Below are 19900 nucleotides of genomic sequence, written 5' to 3'. Positions count from 1 at the left end.
GCTTACCGGGGCCTCGGCCGGGCCTCTTCTTCTGCGGGAACGTCTGAGACCCGGGAAGGGCGGGCGGCGCCGGCAAGGCCTGCGCGCTGGGCTCGGGGGGCTGGGCCTGGAAGCACGGGGACTTGGGGGGCCGCGGGGGTGGGGCTTCACCACTGTCGTTAGCGCCTGGCAAAGGGGGCGCAGGCAGAGAGGCTCTGGGGGTGCGTGGGGCGTAAGCGGGGAGTGGGGGCGGCGGGAGCGGCGGGGCGGGAGGCTCCGGCACATCTTGGGCAGGGCTGGCAGCGTCCACACTGAGCCCAGGGTACCCGCAAGGTGGGAGGAGAGGGAGCGGCGGGGGGATGGGCGGTAGGTGCAAGCGGGCTAGCTGAGGCCTCACCGCCTTGTCACTGGGAGCCAAGGCCGGGGGCGGCGGGGGTGGAGGAGGCGGTGCACAGGGCAGAGGGGGTGCGAGCACCGGGGGGCTCCCCTTGGTCGGTGGGCCGGGTGGGGACACCAGCGGGGCTTTGGCGGGGGAGGACGGGGGCAGGGCCGGGGGTAAGGGCGGGGGAGGTGGGGCGGGCATGCTGGGGCGCGGAGGGACCGTCCAGGCCGCGCCATGCGCCTCGGAGGCGTCGCCTAGCCTGGGAGACGCAGGGGGGTTGAATAGGCCGCTGATAGTTTTGGTGGGAAGCCGGGGAGAAGGCGCTCGGGAGCCAGGGCCCTGCCCTGCCTTGCCGCCTGAAAGTGAAACGAGTTCTGAGTTAGCTCAGCGGGTAGAATTGGGAGAAACCCAAGGGTGTGGGCGGCAGTGACGGACGCTGTCCCGCACGACGTCAGTGAACCGCGTGGTGGATGCTCTCTTCCCGAGGGTCCACTGGAGGCCTCATGCAGCAGCTATCACACAGGAGAGCCAGCTGGACCAGCCCCAAGGTCCTTGCCAGAATAAACGCGCTGTCCCCCTCCTCGGAGAGAGGCCCAGCTCAAGCCACCAGGTTGTCTGCTGTGTGGCGCCAGCCTTCCTGTTCCATTCTACCTCCACTCTCATCTGCCCAGGGCTCCGGGCTCCCAGCCCAGGACACAGGACTGCCCCGACCTCCTTCACCCTTCCTCATCTCAAGGCCACCGGCACACTCATCCCCTGTTACCCACTAGGCCAGTCAGCCCACATCTGCGGGTGTACCACCCAAAAGCTCCTGACGAGGGAGGTTTTTCCCCCTCCCAGCATTTTGTGAGCAAGGACTCTGTTTCTGCATCGAGAGCAGAAGATTCAAGATTCCCTGAATGGACGAGGTGATTCGGAAGTCAGTGGGAAGACACCCTGCCTTGGGGATCCAGGTCCAATGACCTTGAACCTTCCAGTTCCATGCACTCTGGAAGTTCAAAGCTCCCTTTCCCAAAGACTTGCGCCCATTTCTAAGGGGCTCTCTGTCTCCTGGTCACCTGGCTTCCCCACCCCATAGATCCTTTACCACATCAACTCCAACTTGAAATCCAATGCCTCTTGAACGCAACAGCAACAACGACTTGCTCACAGTAAGCATCTGTGTTTGGTGGACTTTATGGACGACTGGGGTGGAGGGCGCTCCCCGGTTGGGGCCTCCTCACTCTTTGCACACCTTCTCACCCTACTGCCACTTCTTACCCTTTTTCCCTTCTGTCGCTCTGAGGAGAAAAAGGTTCCTCTCCCTGTTTACTGCACAGAAGTTCTGCAATCACTTAAATATGTCCTTGGAGTATCACTCTCCACTCAGGAGACATATTAAGACATTTCTTCTGAATAAATACACTGCTCTTCCTAAAAGGAATTCTGGGGAATATATTTTTCCTATTCCAGCACCCCTATATTTTATAATCTCCATGAAAACATGTGGAAAACACTTGAAAAAAATGTTTGCTTCTCACACCTCCAACTTCCCGGTGCTGCAGAATAGGAAACACAACTTTCATATCAGATTATAACGCCAGCAGCTGTTGATGGTTCTGAGCTTTTCAGTCCATAATTCTCCAGGGTGTTTACCCAATCAGGTGCTAAATCATGCCTAAAAAGTACTTGATGCCGCAAGTCAGGCCAATCAAGGCAAGATATGGGAGAGGTGATCCTGGGGCTGAAACTAAGCGAGCAGGACCGCGGTATCTGGCTTTCCAAACAGATGACCCTCCTCTGGCTATGATGTGACAGCCACCTGGACAACACGACTCAGGACAAGTCTCAACTGTGGAACGCTGTGCTTGAGGCAGGGCGGTGGTGTCCTTACTCTCTGTTGAAATTTTCTTTGCTGTGGTTGTGGAGGAGATAATGTCTTTGCACCTATGCATCCACCCTGGCGGACTTGGTGCCACCGGAGGTCTAAGGCGGGCATTTCCAGAATGTCTGGCTGACCATGACCAGGAGTGGAAGGTCCCCACCTGGCCTTTCCAGGGACAGGATCTACCACCTGCAACTCCAGCATGAGACATTTTATATAGGTGTCAGCCTCAGGGATTCCTGCATCCAAGGTCTCGAACCTGTTTCCATAGTACGCAGAGAAGAACCAGTGTGGAGGACCCAGACTGCTCTCCAAACAAGGCAAGGCCTCCCTCTGTGCCCATCTGCCAGATGAACCTTAAAGGGATAACGAGTTTGAGGAAGAGAATCAACCCCTGAAGTGTCTGAGAACACCACGTATCCGAGATTCCAAAACCTTTTAAGTGGCCAACCTAATGAGAAATGGGCAAACCCATTTTTTTTTATCATAATGTGAGCAGCAGAAACAAGGAGAGCACAAGTCCTTGCCCAGCTTATGTTCATGCCCATTCCAGGATGAAGCAGAGAGCTGGGCAGCACGAATTGAAGGTGAGACCCACAGGAATCGGCATCAGTGCAGGTGAGGAAACCAGGCAGCAGAGAGGGCTCCAAGAGTGAGCAAGCACCAAGGGAAGGAAGGAAGGAAGGCTTTCCTTCAGAACATGGATGCTAGCCCTAGATATCCAATTAGAAACACGAGAGGAGACCATGAAGCGGGTGGGGAAAGACCAGCTCAAGAGCATCAAGGGGGCTTCACTGGTGTGAAAGGAATCAGCTTTTAGAGCCTGGGGTTTATCAAAAGATGAACTGTGGCTTCCTCTTTCCATCTGTATATGTTTCCAAGAGAACCTGGATTGCATGGAAGTCTCATTACACATTCTATACAAGCCAGTGATGTTTATCACCCACTCATCGTATCTTATTTTAACGATCCCTCCCTCGGAGCTCTAAGCCGGGGCCACATTATGTATGACTTTCAAAGACCCTGGGCGCTTTTGCCTCTGTGGGCCCCTTCCTCCTTAAAAAAAAATGTTTTTAAAATTATGTTTCCTGACTGCTTTGGTAGAAAGACAAATATAATCTTTGACCCTAAAAGTTCACGTTTTTTAAATTTTAAAAGAAATTCAAACATTTTCACGGGCCGCTAAAAGTATTGTGAGCACTAGACACTGATTTCTGGGCCTGATGGCTCTAAGCAACCCCAGTACCCACTCACACATTCCACTCAACAAATATGTACTGAGCACCCACTACACACCAGGCATTTGTAAGGCAGTGAACACAACACAGCTCCTGCCTTCATGGAGCTTACAATTAGAGGGATAAGACAGAAAATAAAGAAAGAAACCAGTTAATAAATAATATGTCAGATGGTGATAACTAATATAAGAAAAATAAATCAAGGTAGAGGGAATATAGAATGAGAGGGTGGGACTCATATTTTATCAATATATGAGATGATGAGTAAAAGCCTCCCTGATAGGTTGATCAGCTGCCACTTGAGCGGAGACTTGAAGGAAGGGAGACTGGGCCATGTGGACACCTTAGGAAGAGTGCTTCAGGCCATAGGAGCGGTCAGTGCAAAGGCCCTGTGGTAGCAGCATGCCTGGTATGTGCAAGAACAGCAAGGAGGGCAGCATGGCTGCCAAAAGTGGTAGAAAATAAGATGAAACAGGTAGCAAGGGCCGAAGTCCTTTTCTCTGAATGACAAAGGGGCCAATAGGAGAGTTCTGAGAGACGAAAGCCATGGTCTGTCTTACTCTGACATGACGCCCAGTCCGTGTATCTACCTATTGGCTTGTCCTTGAGTTTCTATCCTGTAACAGGCATAATTAGTCACTTCATTATGGACTTTGTTGCCTCCAAAAAGGTCAATTCTTGTCTTCACCTAGTGGCTCAAACATCTGACACTTGTGTCCTATTGGAGACAAGTTAGAATACTGCTGACTTCCTTTGTCTGGTCCCTGTTAAAAGCTCACTGGTGGTTATTTCTCCTATCTTTATTTGTGTGAAGAGAGACCAGTGGAAGTTTTATACCCTAGAGGACTTGTTTTTGGATCCAACTCAGGAATTTTGAAAAAGAAGTGGGCACTGAGGAATGCCAGCTCTCTTTATTCAGGAGGACTTCAGCACCTTCTTATCTGCCAAAGTCTCAGCAAAAATGAGGAAATGAAATGGCTCCGAAGGTTCAAACTGGACTTTATCAGTAAGTGACGGCAGCAAATGCACCCTGTAACATCTAACAGCCACAGAGGCCATTGAAGAGGTTAGCAAAGTCACATGGTAGAAGACTCTACACCAGGAATGTTTGGGGCTTGATATTCCCTAGACAAATGAAATTCTTGGATTTTTTATATCTTTCTGACTAAAGAGCACAGTAATAGGAAAAACACTTTTTTTGCACATAATAATTATATATTTGCCTGATTTTAATTCAGTGCTTTCAAAACATCTGGTACCTGTTAAAACACAAACGACTGCAGTAGACTGGTTGCAAAAATGGTCTCAATTAACCACGCATTCCTGATTCCACAGTCTTGGAAATGTGATTTCGCAGTTCCTTTCATCAGTGTTGAAGTCTCTTGCCCACCCTTGTCTCTGAGCTGGCCTGCGACTTGCTTCGGGCGACAGGCTGTGGTAGGAAGTGATGCTTTGCCAGTTCCAAGACTAAGCCAGGACTTCCCTGGTAGTGCAGTGGTTAAGAATCTGCCTGCCAATGCAGGGGACACGGGTTGGATCCCTGGTCCGGGAAGATGCCACGTGCCACGGAGCAACTAAGCCCATGCGCCACAACTACTGAGCCTGCGCTCTAGAGCCCGCGAGCCACAACTACTGAGCCCGTGTGCCCCAACTACTGAAGCCCGCGCGCCTAGAGCCCGTGCTCCACAACAAGAGAAGCCACTGCAATGAGAAGCCCGTGCACCACAATGAAGAGTAGCCCCTGCTCGCTGCAACTAGAGGAAGCCTGCCTGCAGCAAGGAAGACCCAACACAGCCAAAAATAAATAAAGAAAATTAAAAAAATTTATTTAAAAAAAAAAAAAAGACTAAGGCTCAAGAGGCTTTACATACTCTGTCCTCTCCATCCTGCCATCACCATGACGACAAACCTAAATAGTCTGCTAGATCCTGAGAGACCAGAGGGATCAGTCAGGCCAGTTGTCCCAGCAGGGGCACCAGAGACATAAGAAATATATGATTAGCAAAGCCACTGACGCAACCTGTAGATGCTAGAGGGGGCCCAGCTGAGGCCACCCTAATTGCCAACCCACCGAGCTGTAAGATAAATAAATGGTTATTCAAAGCCCCTCAGGTTTAGGGTTTGTTACACAGCAACACCTAACAGATATAATGCTGGAGAACCATCACAACTCACCATTGCCAGCGAGTCCACAGTGGTGTCACTAAGATCTTCTACTGTGATTTACATCCATACTTTGCAGTGTGGGCCACAATCACACTGTTGCTAAAGACTCTACACTATGGCAACTCATTCTTCAGTGATTACAATGGGATGATTTAAACAGGAAGAGGATTTCAAAGATCCCTTAAAAACAACTCTGTGTTTCGGAAACTTCCAGTGCTCAGGCTTCCAAATATGTGATCTCCTACCATATAACTGTTCACTCTCAACATGTCACTTACTGGCAGGTGAGGATTGTCCTGTTGGTTCTACAAGGTAAGGAGATAAGGGTCACAGGGTAGCCGGTCTGAACTCTTCCTTACCTGCTGCATCCCTCTGGCCTGCTGGCCGTAACACTGGAAAGCCACCAGCAAACAGATCTCCCAGGGCTGGGGGCATGCTCCCGCCTCGAGAGTTTGCAGGACCTCCTCCTTCTTTGTTGGTTCCTTTAGAACCTTTAGAGAGAAGAGGCAAGTAGATGTGGACCTGTGAGCAGAGCTGAGCGGCCAACTCTCACCCCGACTGTGGTCTAATACTGCCTGTGGCAGCCGTCCTGTTCTCCTACCACCAGTGTTACCCTTCTACCCAGTATCTTTCTCAACAACCCCCTGCCTTGATACCCTATAGACTCATGTGCCTAGGCCTGTCTGCCACCCTCTCCAAGCTACCAAAGAACCATCAGTAGTGACCACTCTGAAAAGGGATAAAAAAAAAAAAAAAGCATCCTTATACTGCCATTTAGTAGATGCCAATGGGGGAACTGGCAGTACCTTTCCAATTAGAAAACCCAGATACTGTAGGTATAGAGCTGACCCCATTTTCACTTGCCTGTTTTTGTGGGAGGACTAGACCAAGAAAACCCACAGATTTAATTCAGGCGATAATTTTAACTTCTTGTCCACAGAGCCTGGCCCAGGACTTGCAAACAGGAAGTGAAGGTCTGCAGTGAATTTTGCTTTGGCATTTTCCTTCTCTGTCTCCCCAGCTCCCACTCCCCGCGCCCCATGTTCTTCCCTGCACCGGTTTTTTTTCTATGGAAGAGAAAGCTCATGAGCCCCTGAGGAGAGGTGTCACTAATTCCAGCCTTCCAGATGTATGTGATTACCAACTACATAAAATGAGAAAGATTACAAGAATTCCTGGCAGAAAATGTTCACAGCCTGAAGCTAATATGCACAGAGAAATCAGGGCACAGTGCCCACTGGTGGATGAATGTGGCCAGATTATTCCAAGTATTAACATTATACATTACCTCTTCACGAGAATGATAAAGAAATGAGTGTTCCAATAAAATGGATTTATCTGTTAATTGGGCTTAACTAATTAGATAGTGGGGCTAGCCAGAAACTAATTTTTATTGTAATCAATGTTGAAAATATGTCTTAAAATAATTTGTCTATTCATGTGCATTAACGTATATAATTACAGATATTAGATACAATTATATCTTAGGACTATCTTTGAGAATTACCATCATGTATCATAGCAAAATCATATATGGAGACATAATAATACCTTACATTGAAAAATATTTCCGCATATATTATTTCAGCCTTCAACAATCTTGACAAAAAAAGAGAGCAGGTATTATTATCTCCCCATTTTGCAGATGAGCAAACTGAGCCTCAGAGAGCTTCCCTGATTTGCCCAGTAGCAGAATCAGAACTCAACATGGTCATCTGACCCAGGCACAGGGCTCCTTTTACACCATCATACTCTAGAAGACATAGAAACATACAGTCATATGATCCTGTGAGAGAATTCAGCAGAAATATTTTTCCTTGTGAAAAACAAAAACTTTGCCAGGCTCTGTGGACATTTGTGTGCATTTGTTAATGTTGAGACTTGAATTTTTCTCTCATTCAACTTGCGGACTATGTTGACACAGGGTAAGTGATCTTTAAATGTTGTCTCACAATGGATAAACACAAAGTGGTACATCCATACAATCAACTCTTATTCAACAATAAAAAGGAGTAAAGTACTGATACATTCTATAACATGGATGACCTTTGAAAACATTATGGGAAGTAAAAGGAGCCAGTCACAAAAGGCCACATGTCATAAGATTCCATTTGTATGAAATATCCAGAATAGGCAAATCCATAGTGACAGAAAGTAGACTTAGTGGTTGCCAGGGATTCAGGGAGATAGAGGGATTAGGGAGGGATTGCTAATAGGTATGGGTTTCCTTTTGGGGTGGTGGAAATGTTCTGGAACTAGACAGGGGTGATGGTTGCAACAACATTCTGAATATATATGGATAAATGCCACTGAATTGGATACTTTAAAATGGTTAAAATGGTGAGTTTTATATTATGTGTATTTTATCACAACTAAAAAATTATCTTACCATGAAGTTTTTTTTTTAAGCATTTGAAAAGTGATGGTAGACATGCTATACACCCTCTGCAGACCTGGAAGGGTAGCTCTGATTCTCTCGCCCATGTGAATTGTACACTGAGCAGGTCTAAGATGGCCTGATGTATGTCCTGGGTAGCATTGTGGCTCCTGCCCTGAGCAAGCCAGGCGTGTCTGGCTGAGCCTCACATGGCCTGCCCTTGGCTCTCAGCCACCCTGGCCCAGATGCTCACTTACTGTCTATTTGCGGGGCACTGCGGTCATTGATCTGCGTGACTTTTCGTAGGCGAGTTCCTTGCTGGATATCAGCCAACAGTGCACTCCGACCTTTGGGATCTGCCTTTCTCAAGCTGGAAGCATCTGTACTTACCTGTAAAGGATTAAGAGGGATCTGATTATAATCACATATAACAATTGCAGACAAGCCGTATGTCCTATTCGAGGTAAGTTTCTCCTCCCATACTTTTCTGCCTTTCCTGTTTGCCCTCCCCTGCACCACTCCCAAGGCCCATCTCACCAATGCAGTTACCTATGGGTCTCGGGTCTTGAGAGAAACTTACCTCCTGCCCGGCTCACATCCCTCTCCTGGGGGACCTAGAACAGACTCTTTCTTGTGATCAAACTCCCATAAGTCTTAAGGAGCCCTAATGCAAAGCCCCTCTTTCTCCTCCTAGGTGAGCCCCACCCACTTATCTGGGCTTCTGTCTGTGTATTCCTGACTCCTGCTCCCAGGTTCTGAATAATTACGCTGCCTGGTGCCCCCAGGTCCCTCCCGGACCAAATCCAGAAAGAAAGAAGTACAGGGGATTGCAATGAAGGTTTAGTGACTGCCTTCTCCTCTGTGTCTGGGTGCGTTATGTTAATCCTCACAAAACCTTGTGAGTTTCAAGTGAGTTTGCCCTCATTTTACAGATGAGAAAACAGACTATGAAATAATCTCTTCAAGGTCACAGGGCTAGGTTCAAACCCAGATCTGCTGAATTCCAAAGGCCACGTGCTTTTTATTTTGAAGCACTACAGCGATCAAGGGCATGGTGCTGTGGTTAGCATAATTGCTCTCTAGACTGCTAAAATGCTCTGTAAGTATGTTCACGAGAAGAACCTTTGTCCTATCTCTGCAAGTAACACTGAGGTCCAACTGTTTCACTTCCACTATAGCTTGTGCTGACACGGCAGGGTCTCCATGGGCTATTGGAGTCAGGGAGCACCAGAAAGAACATACACTGGTTGGTGGCAAATAAGGGAAGGGTGGGGTCGCACTGGAAGACACAGCCAGGAGGATCCTCCGCAGTTAGCAGTATTATACCACATCACCTGAGAGCTGATGAAACATTTCTCGAAGTAAGAAGTACTTTTTAGTACATGGGGAATACCATGTCTTTGGTTTTCATCTTAAACATTTCCACTTCGGTGGTGTTTTCTGACCCCCAACGTAAATAAGGCCACCCAGGGTTCTCTCTTATGGCACTATATTCTTTTTTCCTCTGTTAAGTTTTATCACAGTGTAGATATTTATATTTATCTTTCCTTGTGGAAAATTTCCAGTTGTGGGTATGAGTTGAAGGTTCACCACTCCCACAGGCAGGAAAGAGATCTTGTTCGTTTTGTTCACCAGTACATCTCCAGAGAGTAAAACTTGGCCCCAGATAGTCTCAAAAACTACTTATTGGATGAATGAACGAGTGAATGAATGAATGAGTGTGAATGAACTAGACCCAGGATACACTGGCCTTGCCCTCAAGGGCATATGCATCTACCAGGGAGACAGGACACCCGTGCAAGGAGTTAAGCCACCATACAACGCAGCATATGACTGAGCGCCAATGTGAGTCTCACAGAGAGGAAGACCCCGAGAGTTCAGGCTGCAAGGAAGACAGGAGACCTTACTGAGATGGTCCTTGAAGGACAGATAGGATTTACAAGCTCTTGCTATTATAGCCATTTTCTCCATACGGCCATTTGTCAGAAAAGGACAAACCAGGTTTGCCAACTAGACAGTCAGAGACTCTCCAGTGTCGCAGACTGGAAATGAAGGCAATTGTGGTTTTAGCTAAAAGGTGCTGGGTCCACATTTTCACCGGCCGACTCTACTGCACTGGTGATGCATCTTACACAGGTCTTGTAGGGCATAAGCTTCAAAGTCAGTTTCTTGTTGCCTGGAAACATGCTTTTTGACCCCTTGAGAGGGGCTCACGGATGATGGTCAATAACAGAGCTATAAGCCAGGGGCCCCAACCCTAACGATATATGTTTTTTGTTTTTTTTTTACGATATATGTTTTTTAGGAATGTATGTATGAATGCACATGTACAGCGGGGTATTTTCCACACAATATGATTTTTTAAATCTCTCTCTATAAACAGTTAGCCAGTAAGTCATTTTAAACTGCAAAATTTTAAGATTTTTAAAGTCTCCTCTCATATTTACAAATAATTAGTAATAAGAATAAAGGGCCAACAGAAATATCATGACCCTAGCCAAGAGACTATGAAAATTTTTGTAAAAATGTGGCATTATAATCTCAGGCATGTATTATGGTCAGGGATTAGGGGGTGAAAGTGCTTTGTAATTGTCTTCCTAGTTACAAGAAAAACAACACAATGAATTGCATTCTTCTGTTTAAAGAAGCAACTGGACCCCTATCTCTAACAACCCCTGAGTAGGGGTGGCGGTGTTCGTCTCATCTACTTTAGATTTTTAAATTTATTACCAAAAATGCACCCCCCACTCCCTGACCTTGTCCATCCCAAGCTTTTTAGGTGAGGCCTATGAAGAACATTGTGTATCCTTGGAATAATGATTTTAATTTGAGTTCCTACTTAGCACAAGCCTCAATACATTCCTGACAATTCCACATGACAGACTTGTTGATAAATATCTTCCAAATCAGCAGGAGGATATGGCAAGTCCCATCATGTTTATGTTTTGCAGTTCAACTCGCTGGACTAACTTTAACATTCCTTCTTCGACTTCTCTGCTTTTTTTCCTGTGCCACTGTCTGCCCTGATGATTTTCCACCAGAGGGCTCTCCCTCACCTGATATTAGTATGGTATCCTTCAGTCCTCTCCTGTGAGGTAGGAAAGAGTGAATAACTTCATGGCTAAGGGGACCACAGCTTAATTGGTTTTGTACAAAAGGACATCTAAGGACATATTCATTTGCACATCGAAGACCATATTTTACCGTGACAGTTGTTTCTACTCCATCTTCAATATTTATTAACAATTCATCCGTAATTTGCTTTCTTAAAAATCTACAAGCCTAAGAAGTCTTGTTACCACGGTTACAGTATACAGAAACAGGAAAGAGAAGATTTTCAAATATTCACTGGGTCTTTTATTCTATGTAAATCCTGATTATTGGCAACTTCACTAAAAATATAATCGAGAGAGACAGTCACTCCTGAACACTTTTCCCATGGCAAATATATCCACCAAACACGCCTCCCCGTCCCCCTACCTACAAAACAAAAAACTAAAACATTTCAAAGTTTGCTCCTGTTCTTTCTTAACATTGTTATCGAGTGTGACAATTTGTTGAGTTCCACACAAAGCTTTTGTTGACTCGGTTCTTCTAAAACAAGCTTCCAGTGGAATAGCCTGGATCCTAAAAAGAGGCAAAATAGTAGAACAGTAATGCAAATTAGCCCATCGCCCTGCCAAATACAGGCTGAAAAACGGAAGTGAACCAGGAATATTAGAAACAGTACTAACTGGGACAAGGGTGAGGATGTCCTCCTGTCTTGATAAATTATAAAAGCTTTGGCATATCCATTTGTCGTTCCAACAAGCCAGTTGATCAGATTTTGGTATAGTTTGGGGGAGGGGGATGGCAGTCCAGCCCAAATGGAATGAAATGCATGTCCTCCTGCTATTTGTGACCCTGCCACCCTATGCCATTACTCCGTCTGTCTGATTGATCCTGGTTTCTGTGAGAAACCCTAATCAAAATCTAGGGGGTTAATCCAAATCTAGCAGGTTGTTTGTCTCAAAGATGATCTAAACCCAATCATTCCAGTACGATGCCAGCCTTGCAGTCTCCCAAAGGGGCTTTCTCCAATGTGGCTGTTAAACCTCAAGTTAGTACTCAGGTTTCCAGGTACACAACCTGCTCATTAGCCCAGCCCTCAGCCTCCTCCTGCTTCCTCCAAACTTGGGGGCAGACAGGTATCAGTCGCCAGGGTACTTGCATTTCTTTACTAAATCTGAATCCCAAGGACAGCCAGAACCGGCACTACCTTCCTCCGGCTGCTACTGTCTTTATGTAGGAGAAGAGAGAGCCTGAGATCCAAAAGAGAGACAGGAAATATTTTCAGAGAAAATGAACTTTCCCCTGTCAGGCCTGACACAATGTTCCCTGCACCCCAAATATGCACAAGCCAGGCTGTTCCAGAATGAGGCATTTTGAGATCTAACCGTTTCATTTCTCATTTTCAGAAATCCAAATACCTTCTATCCTCCTTTTTTAAAGCCTGGCTTCTTAAACAACTGTCTACAGACCCAGGACTGTTACCTGGAGTACAGAGCTGCCTCACAGAGTGCCACTTGCTTATCAGGAGGTAAAGCAGAGTTAGGACCCTTTCGTTGGGGCTATAGACTATAGGGGAGTCTGGTCCTATTCTCTACACGCATGAGGAAGTCCATCCCTCAGAGTCATCTCACCCACTGGCATCGCTTTGGTTACCATATGCTGGCAGCTACCTCCTTTCCCAAGGACCTGGAGGCCATCTCAGACCCTTCCCTCTTCCTTGTTCTCAACAGCCACTCTATCACAAACTCCTGTTGATTTTTCCTGAGTGATTACTCTAGAATCTGGCTCCTTTTCTCCATCTCTGTGATGCTGACTTAATGCAGGCCACCAGCACTTCTGGATTCCCTCACCTGGTCTTCCTGCCTCCTGTCTCATCCCCTTCCACACAACCATCAGAGTGATCAGTATAAGGGACATGTCACTTACCATGTCCCTCCCCTCCATAAAAATCTCTGCTGGTGCCCCACTGCCCTCAGGATCAAGTTCAAATCCCGTCATGTTGCACAAGGCCCTTAGTGACCAGCCCAGACCTTCCACTTCTTGAACCTTCTAGGTTGGAGCTCACCTCTGGACCTTAGCTTGAGCTAATCTCTCTGCTCTTTTCACACTTGTCTCTTGGCTATTTTCCAGGAGGCCTCCTGATCCTGGAAGGCCAGATAAAGAGCCCTTTTTTGTTCCTAGAACAACATGCTTACCCTGAGTAGTGCCCCTGCCACCCGGATCAAGTGACTCTGCTCAAAACCTGCAATGGTTTTCCATTTCCCTTGGGATAAAAAAGTCAAAGTCCTCATTAATATCACCTGCTGGGCTTGACTGTATTTCTGTATTCTACCCAGAGTTTACCTATAAATGCCAACATTTTTCTACCCACACCAGTGTAATAAAGCATTTCCACTGTATAGCAATGCCTCCCTACCTACAACTGTACTTCCAATCCTGTGCTCATGCTTCTGCCTCTTCTGGGAATACTCCTGCTGCCTCAGCCCTGTTGTACCTGCCCAAACTTTTTCTTCTCCTTTAAGCTCTACATCAAAAACAGTTTTCTATACAAGATTTTTTTTTTTAACTTCTTCAACTAGCCTTTTCTTTATATGATCCACAGCCCCTCCAAAGCACATCATTTGTAATTCTCTATAGCACTACTCATATCTTGCCAAATAGTATGGCTTTTACATATTGCTTTTCCTCTTATTTTTGAGTGGCAACTCTTAGCATGCAAAAAATAAGCCATTCCTCTATTAGTACCAGCATATCCAGCTTTAAAAAAAAACTGTGAGCAGTATTTTATTGAAGTGAAATCTATATAAACTTTAAGCCCCTAGACTTTTGACATCTGTCTGCTGCAACAAAACATGCAGGTATGGGAAGAGAAGCCACTGCCTTTGAGGTTACGCCACAGCCCTGATTCTTCAAACTGTCTTCACACTTTTATCCTTTAGTCACTTTGTCCCAAGAAATGGGGATTCAGCACCATTCTCTCTTATTCGATAATGCCAACATTCCCAGGCTTTCAAGACTAAAATTAAAGTTATAAGAAAGGCTGCTTTAAAAACCTATGTTGGACCTGGAAAGAAAAACCGTGTAAACTCAAAATAGAGCCTAGCATTGGTAGTCAAAGACCTGGTGCTAGGAACTGCTAAGAAATGATACATAGTTGGAACACTGTCTCAAAAACTGGTTGAGGTGTCATATCTTCTATTTATTTTAGACAAAAAGTACTATCAAAAAGAAATATGCTCCCATCCCAGCAGATTAATTTGCAAACTAGTGAGACAGCCCTACTGTCATCAGTTCCAGCTCATCACTCCCAGCATTACCATTTCTGTCAAAGGCTTTCTCCCATTCATCGAAGCTTGAAACCTGTGACTCCTTCCTCTCCTTCATTTGAAATAATCAACTTTCACTGAGATGTGGTTCTTTCTCTTTACTATGCACACACAGGTGACTTTGGAGTCTGGGTAAGGAAGCTGCAACATGCAAAGGGTGACAGCAACAGCAATAACACAAAGAAATGGGAAGGCAGTTGTGTGTGCCCGGCACTGTTCCAAGTACTTTATGTGTATTAATTCATTTAAAGGGCACCTGGACAATCTCATGATGTAGGTACTAGTTATGAGTATCATCTCCAGTTTACAGATGAGGCACAGAGGGGAAGCAGGCTATCTACCACTAGTAAGTGGAGAGCTGAGAGGTGAGCCCAGGCAAGTCAGGCTCTCTTAACCACCATGCTAACCCCTTAGTAATGACATCACCCAGGAAAACAGTGGAGGTTGAACACCCAGGAAATACATGGCAAGCCTGCAGCTGGGTAGGGGGAGTGGCCCGACTGCCTTCGGGCCCAGGACCACGGCAGATGTTGCTTCACATGGAGTGTGACAGCCAGAGTAGGAAGGAAGGGGCAGGGAAGGGCATCAGAATCAAAAGAAGGGCAGAGAGAGAGAGAAAGAGAGAGAGAGAGAGGCTGGGCCCCAAGGAGCTAAGTGCTAGGCCTTTGCCAAGGCCAGAAAGGACAGCCAAGGCTGAATGATGGACTCTGAGAACAGTCTGATGGGTGTGGAGAAAAGGGAACACTCTTGCACTGTTGGTGGGAATGTAAATTGATACAGCCACTATGGAGAACAGTATGGAGGTTCCTTAAAAAACTACAAATAGAACTACCATATAACCCAGCAATCCCACTACTGGGCATATACCCTGAGAAAACCATAATTCATAAAGAGTCATGTACCACAATGTTCACTGCAGCTCTATTTACAATAGCCAGGACATGGAAGCAACCTAAGTGTCCATCATCGGATGAATGGATAAAGAAGATGTGGCACATATATACAATGGAATATTACTCAGCCATAAAAAGAAACGAAATGGAGGTATTTGTAGTGAGGTGGATGGAGTTAGAGTCTGTCATACAGAGTGAAGTAAGTCAGAAAGAGAAAGACAAATACAGTATGCTAACACATATATATGGAATCTAAGGGAAAATAAAGGTCATAAAGAACCTAGTGGCAAGACGGGAATAAAGACACAGACCTACTGGAGAATGGACTTGAGGATAGGGGGAGGGGGAGGGGTAAGATGTGACAGGGTGAGAGAGTGGCATCGACATATACACACTACCAAATGTAAAATAGATAGCTAGTGGGAAGCAGCCGCATAGCACAGGGAGATCAGCTCGGTGCTTTGTGACCACCTAGAGGGGTGGGATAGGGAGGGTGGGAGGGAGGGAGATGCAAGAGGGAAGAGATATGGGAACATATGTATATGTATAACTGATTCACTTTGTTATAAAGCAGAAACTAACACAGCATTGTAAAGCAATTATACTCCAATAAAGATGTTTAAAAAAAAAAACAAAAAACATGAGCCAGCAGCTGTCTTGGCAGGGGAGAGGGCTGAGAGTACTTAAAATGGAAACTGCTTAGAGTAACCCTACGCTGTGAGGCTGATGCCTTCAACTGTAAATAGCCTGTATCTGAAACTCCCTCTTCAGGTAACACAGAAGCTTGCGTGGGCCAACCCTGTTGGTCCACCTAGGTCCCCTACTCTCCTTTCACACCTCCTTGCTGGCTGCAGGGAAAAATGCAGGGTTTTCAGCATATAGCCTCCCTTTGTTGACTCTGAAATAAAGATTATGAGCACTACTCAAATATGAAAGGAGACAAAGGTAACAAAAATAATCAAAAGACGGGAAATTCCAAAATTTCTAGAAAGTTCAAGATGTTTCCAAAGTATTTCACCTATTATAGATGATAATGTAAATGTATCTAGACTTTCTTTTCTCACCGTCACTTTACTGGGTCCTTTGGATGGAGAATCCAACAGAAGCCTCTGGGTCTGGACTTGGATTGGACCCTAGAGAAACAATGACTTACAGCTTAGCTCAAGGACAGCACTGAAAGGGTCTCGCTGCTGGATCCGATGATATTCTCATCCATTACAGAACCTGCTTTCAAACCCCTCTGGGTCAGGCCCCTAGGTCAACAGACCTAGTCTGCTCGGCATATGTGCTCTATAATTCCGTCATCACCCTTGTACCTCACTCCAGTTCTGGGCCCCATTGATGAAGAGTGGCAGGCCCTTCCTTCTCTATTTAGCACCCAAGGAGCCCTTCTTTGGCCTGCAGGTGATCCTCTACACCCCGCCTGATGTCTCTGTGGTCCATGCTCCTGACATCGTTTGTTCTTCCCTGGCCACTTCTTTTGGTGCTGTTGGGCTGCCAAAAGTCTATTTGCTGGCTAGCTGTTAAGAAGGCAGTATGATATAGTGGAAAGAGCTGGGCTCAAGGGTCAGTTCTACAATGTACTATTCTGATCTGGCTGAGTTACCAAGTACGGAAGCATCTGGGTCCAGTTTGTCATGGGCCAAGCAGTCTTGATAGAGTTAGTCACCCATGGAGGGGCCCATCAGCCTTCTATCAGTGGGAGACAGACGTTTCTGCAGTTAAAAATGAGGGTTCTAGAGTCCCCTCATCTTGGATGGGATCCTGGATCCACCATTTATTAGTGGCGTAACTTAGGCAAGTTACCTTACCTCTACAGGCCTCAACTTCTAGAGACAAAACAAGAAACACTTAATTATGGTTACATAACAGAAGGCAAATGTTATTATCCTTAACTATGAAGAAGTTGCTAGAATCAAGTAATATATAAAAAGAATAATAAACTACACCTACGTAGGGTTTAGTCTGAGAACACAAGGCTGGTTCAATATAGAAAAATCAATCAATAAAGTCCACCATATTAACAGTCTAAAGAAGAAAAATCACATGATCACATACATTGAAGCAGAAAAAACATCTGAAAAAAATTCAACATCCATGCATGACAAAAACTCTCATCAAAGTAGGAATGAAAGGGAACTTTATCAACTAGATAAAAGGCATCAACAAAAAAACTATAGCTAACATTGTAGTTAATGATGAAATATTTTCCCTCTAAGATCAGGACCAAGCAAGGATACTCCCTTCTCATCACTCTTATTCAGCATCATAAATGGAAGTCCTAGTGAGTACAATAAGGTAAAGCAAAGAAATAAATGGCATACAGATTGGAAAGGAAGAAATAAAATTGTCCCTATTCATAGGCAACATGATTTTCTATGTAGAAAATTTCAATACACAAAAAGTGAAAGTCAGTTTAGCAAGGTTATTGGATACAAAGTCAACACACAAAAATTAATCATATTTTTATATACTACTCATAAACAACTGGAAACTGGCATTTAAAAAAAAAACCATGATACCTTAAAATAGATCCAAGTGCAAATGAAATACTTACGCATAAATCAAACAAAATACGCATAGGATATGCATTCTAAATACCACTAAAATGCTGATGAAATAAAGAAGACCTAAATAAATGAAGAGATATACTGTGTTCATGAATTGGAAGACTCCGCATAGTAAAGTCCCAGAGACTTATAGATATTTATAGACACATAGATTTATAGTTCAATTCTCCAATGCCAATTAAAATCTCAATAAGATTTTAAAATAGATACAGACATGCTGATTCTAAAATTTATATAGAAAGGGAAAGGAACTAAACAGCTAAAGCAATTTTGCCAAAGTGAAGGTTGGAGGACTCACCATTATCGGATTTTTAGACTTACTACAGGCACAGTAGTCAAGGTGGCATGGTACTGGCAAAGGAGTAGATCCATAGATCAATGGAACAGCATAGAGAATTCAGAAATAGATCCACACAATGGTGGTCAACTGATTTTTGACAAAGGTGCAAAGGCAATTTAATAGAGAAAGACTAGTCTTTTCAACAAATGATGTTGGAACAATTGGACATCTATATGCAAAGAAATGAAACTAAACCTAAGCTTCATACCTTATACTTAAATTAGTTCAAAATGGATCATAGATCTAAATGTAAAATGTCAAACTATAATATTTTTAGAAGAAAACAGAGAAATCTTTGTGGCCTGGAGTTTGGTAAAGAGTTCTTAGGCAAGACACCAAAAGCACAACCTATAAAAGAAAAAATTACTAAATTGGACTTTATCAAAAATTTTAAACTTTTGTTTTGGGAAAGACACTACTAAGAGAATGAAAATACAAGCTACGTATTGAGAGAAAATACTTTCAAATTGAAGATGCAACAAAGGATTTGCATCCAAATGTATAAAGAACTCCCAAAATTCAACAGTAAGAAAAAAAAACCCTAGTTAAAAAACTTAGGTGTTTTACCAAAGAGTATATATAGAAAACAAATAAAAACATAAAAAGATGTTCAATATCGTTAGCCATTGGGGGAATTTAAACCATGATGAGATACCACCTCACACCTATTAGAATGGCTAAATAGAGCAAAACAAAACAAAAACCTGACAGTACTATGTGCTGGTGAGAATGAAGAACAACTGGAACTCTCATACATTGTTGATAAGATTGTGGAATGGTACAGCCACTCTAGCAAACAGTTTGGCAGTTTCATATGAAGTTAAACATACACTTAACATATGACCCAGTAATCTCATTCCCGGGTATTTACCCTAGATAAACAAAGACATATGTTCATACAAAAACTTGTACCTGAAGGTTTATATCAGCTTTATTCACAATCTCCAAGAGCAGAAAACAACCCACATGTCCTTCAGTGAGTGAATGGATTAAACGTATAAAATCCTACCCAGCAATGGAATAAAAATAAGAAAATAAAAAGGAAGAACCCTTGGGCTTCCCTGGCGGCGCAGTGGTTAAGAGTCTGCCTTCCAGTGCGGGGGACATGGGTTCGAGCCCTGGTCCGGGAAGATCCCACATGCTGCCTGGCGGCTGGGCCCGTGCGCCACAACTACTGAGCCTGTGCTCTAGAGCCCATGAGCCACAACTACTGAGCCTACGTGCCACAACTACTGAAGCCCACGCACCTAGAGCCCGTGCTCTGCAACAAAAGAAGCCACTGCAATGAGAAGCCAGCGCACCGCAACAAAGAGGAGCCCCCGCTCGCCGCAACTAGAGAAAGCCCGCTCGCAGCAACGAAGACCCAATGCAGCCAAAAATAAATAAATTAATTAAAAAGAAAAAAGAAAAAAAAAGGAAGAACACTTGATATACACAACATGGATGACTCTCAAGTGAAGGAGTTAGGCTCATATAATTGCATACCATATGCTTATATGCTTATATTTCAAAGAAAAGGCAAAACTATAGTGACAGAGAACAGATCAGTGTCTGCCAGGGGTAAAGGATGAGGAGGGTGTGACTACAAAGGGGTAGCACTGGGGAGTTTTTGGGTGATGGAACCACACTGTATCCTGATTGTGGTGGTGGTTACACAAATCTCTACGTGTGTTATACGTAATTCACGGGGATGTTACCGTCCCCTGAAAAAGTA

The 19900-nt window shown here is 44.8% G+C and overlaps 2 protein-coding genes across 5 annotated transcripts in view; one reads left to right on the top strand and one right to left on the bottom strand.

Annotated features, from left to right (window-relative positions):
* Positions 1–19900, bottom strand: part of WIPF3 (WAS/WASL interacting protein family member 3) — a 90653-nt gene that overhangs the window by 22864 nt on the left and 47889 nt on the right. For all 4 annotated transcript variants that reach the window (XM_082471982.1, XM_082471979.1, XM_082471980.1 and 1 more), the window contains exons 3-5: positions 8264–8396; positions 5989–6120; positions 7–717 (exon numbers count right to left, since the gene is read on the bottom strand). In XM_082471982.1, the coding sequence (XP_082328108.1) occupies positions 7–717; positions 5989–6120; positions 8264–8396 (976 nt within the window). The remainder of the gene's footprint in view (positions 1–6; positions 718–5988; positions 6121–8263; positions 8397–19900) is intronic.
* SCRN1 (secernin 1) overlaps positions 1–19900 on the top strand; it is a 118887-nt gene that overhangs the window by 83929 nt on the left and 15058 nt on the right. The window lies entirely within an intron of this gene.

Source organism: Balaenoptera physalus (assembly GCF_965194825.1).
Source record: "Balaenoptera physalus genome assembly, chromosome: 8".
Taxonomy (NCBI): Eukaryota; Metazoa; Chordata; class Mammalia; order Artiodactyla; family Balaenopteridae; genus Balaenoptera; species Balaenoptera physalus.
This window is presented reverse-complemented; position numbering and strand designations above follow the sequence as displayed.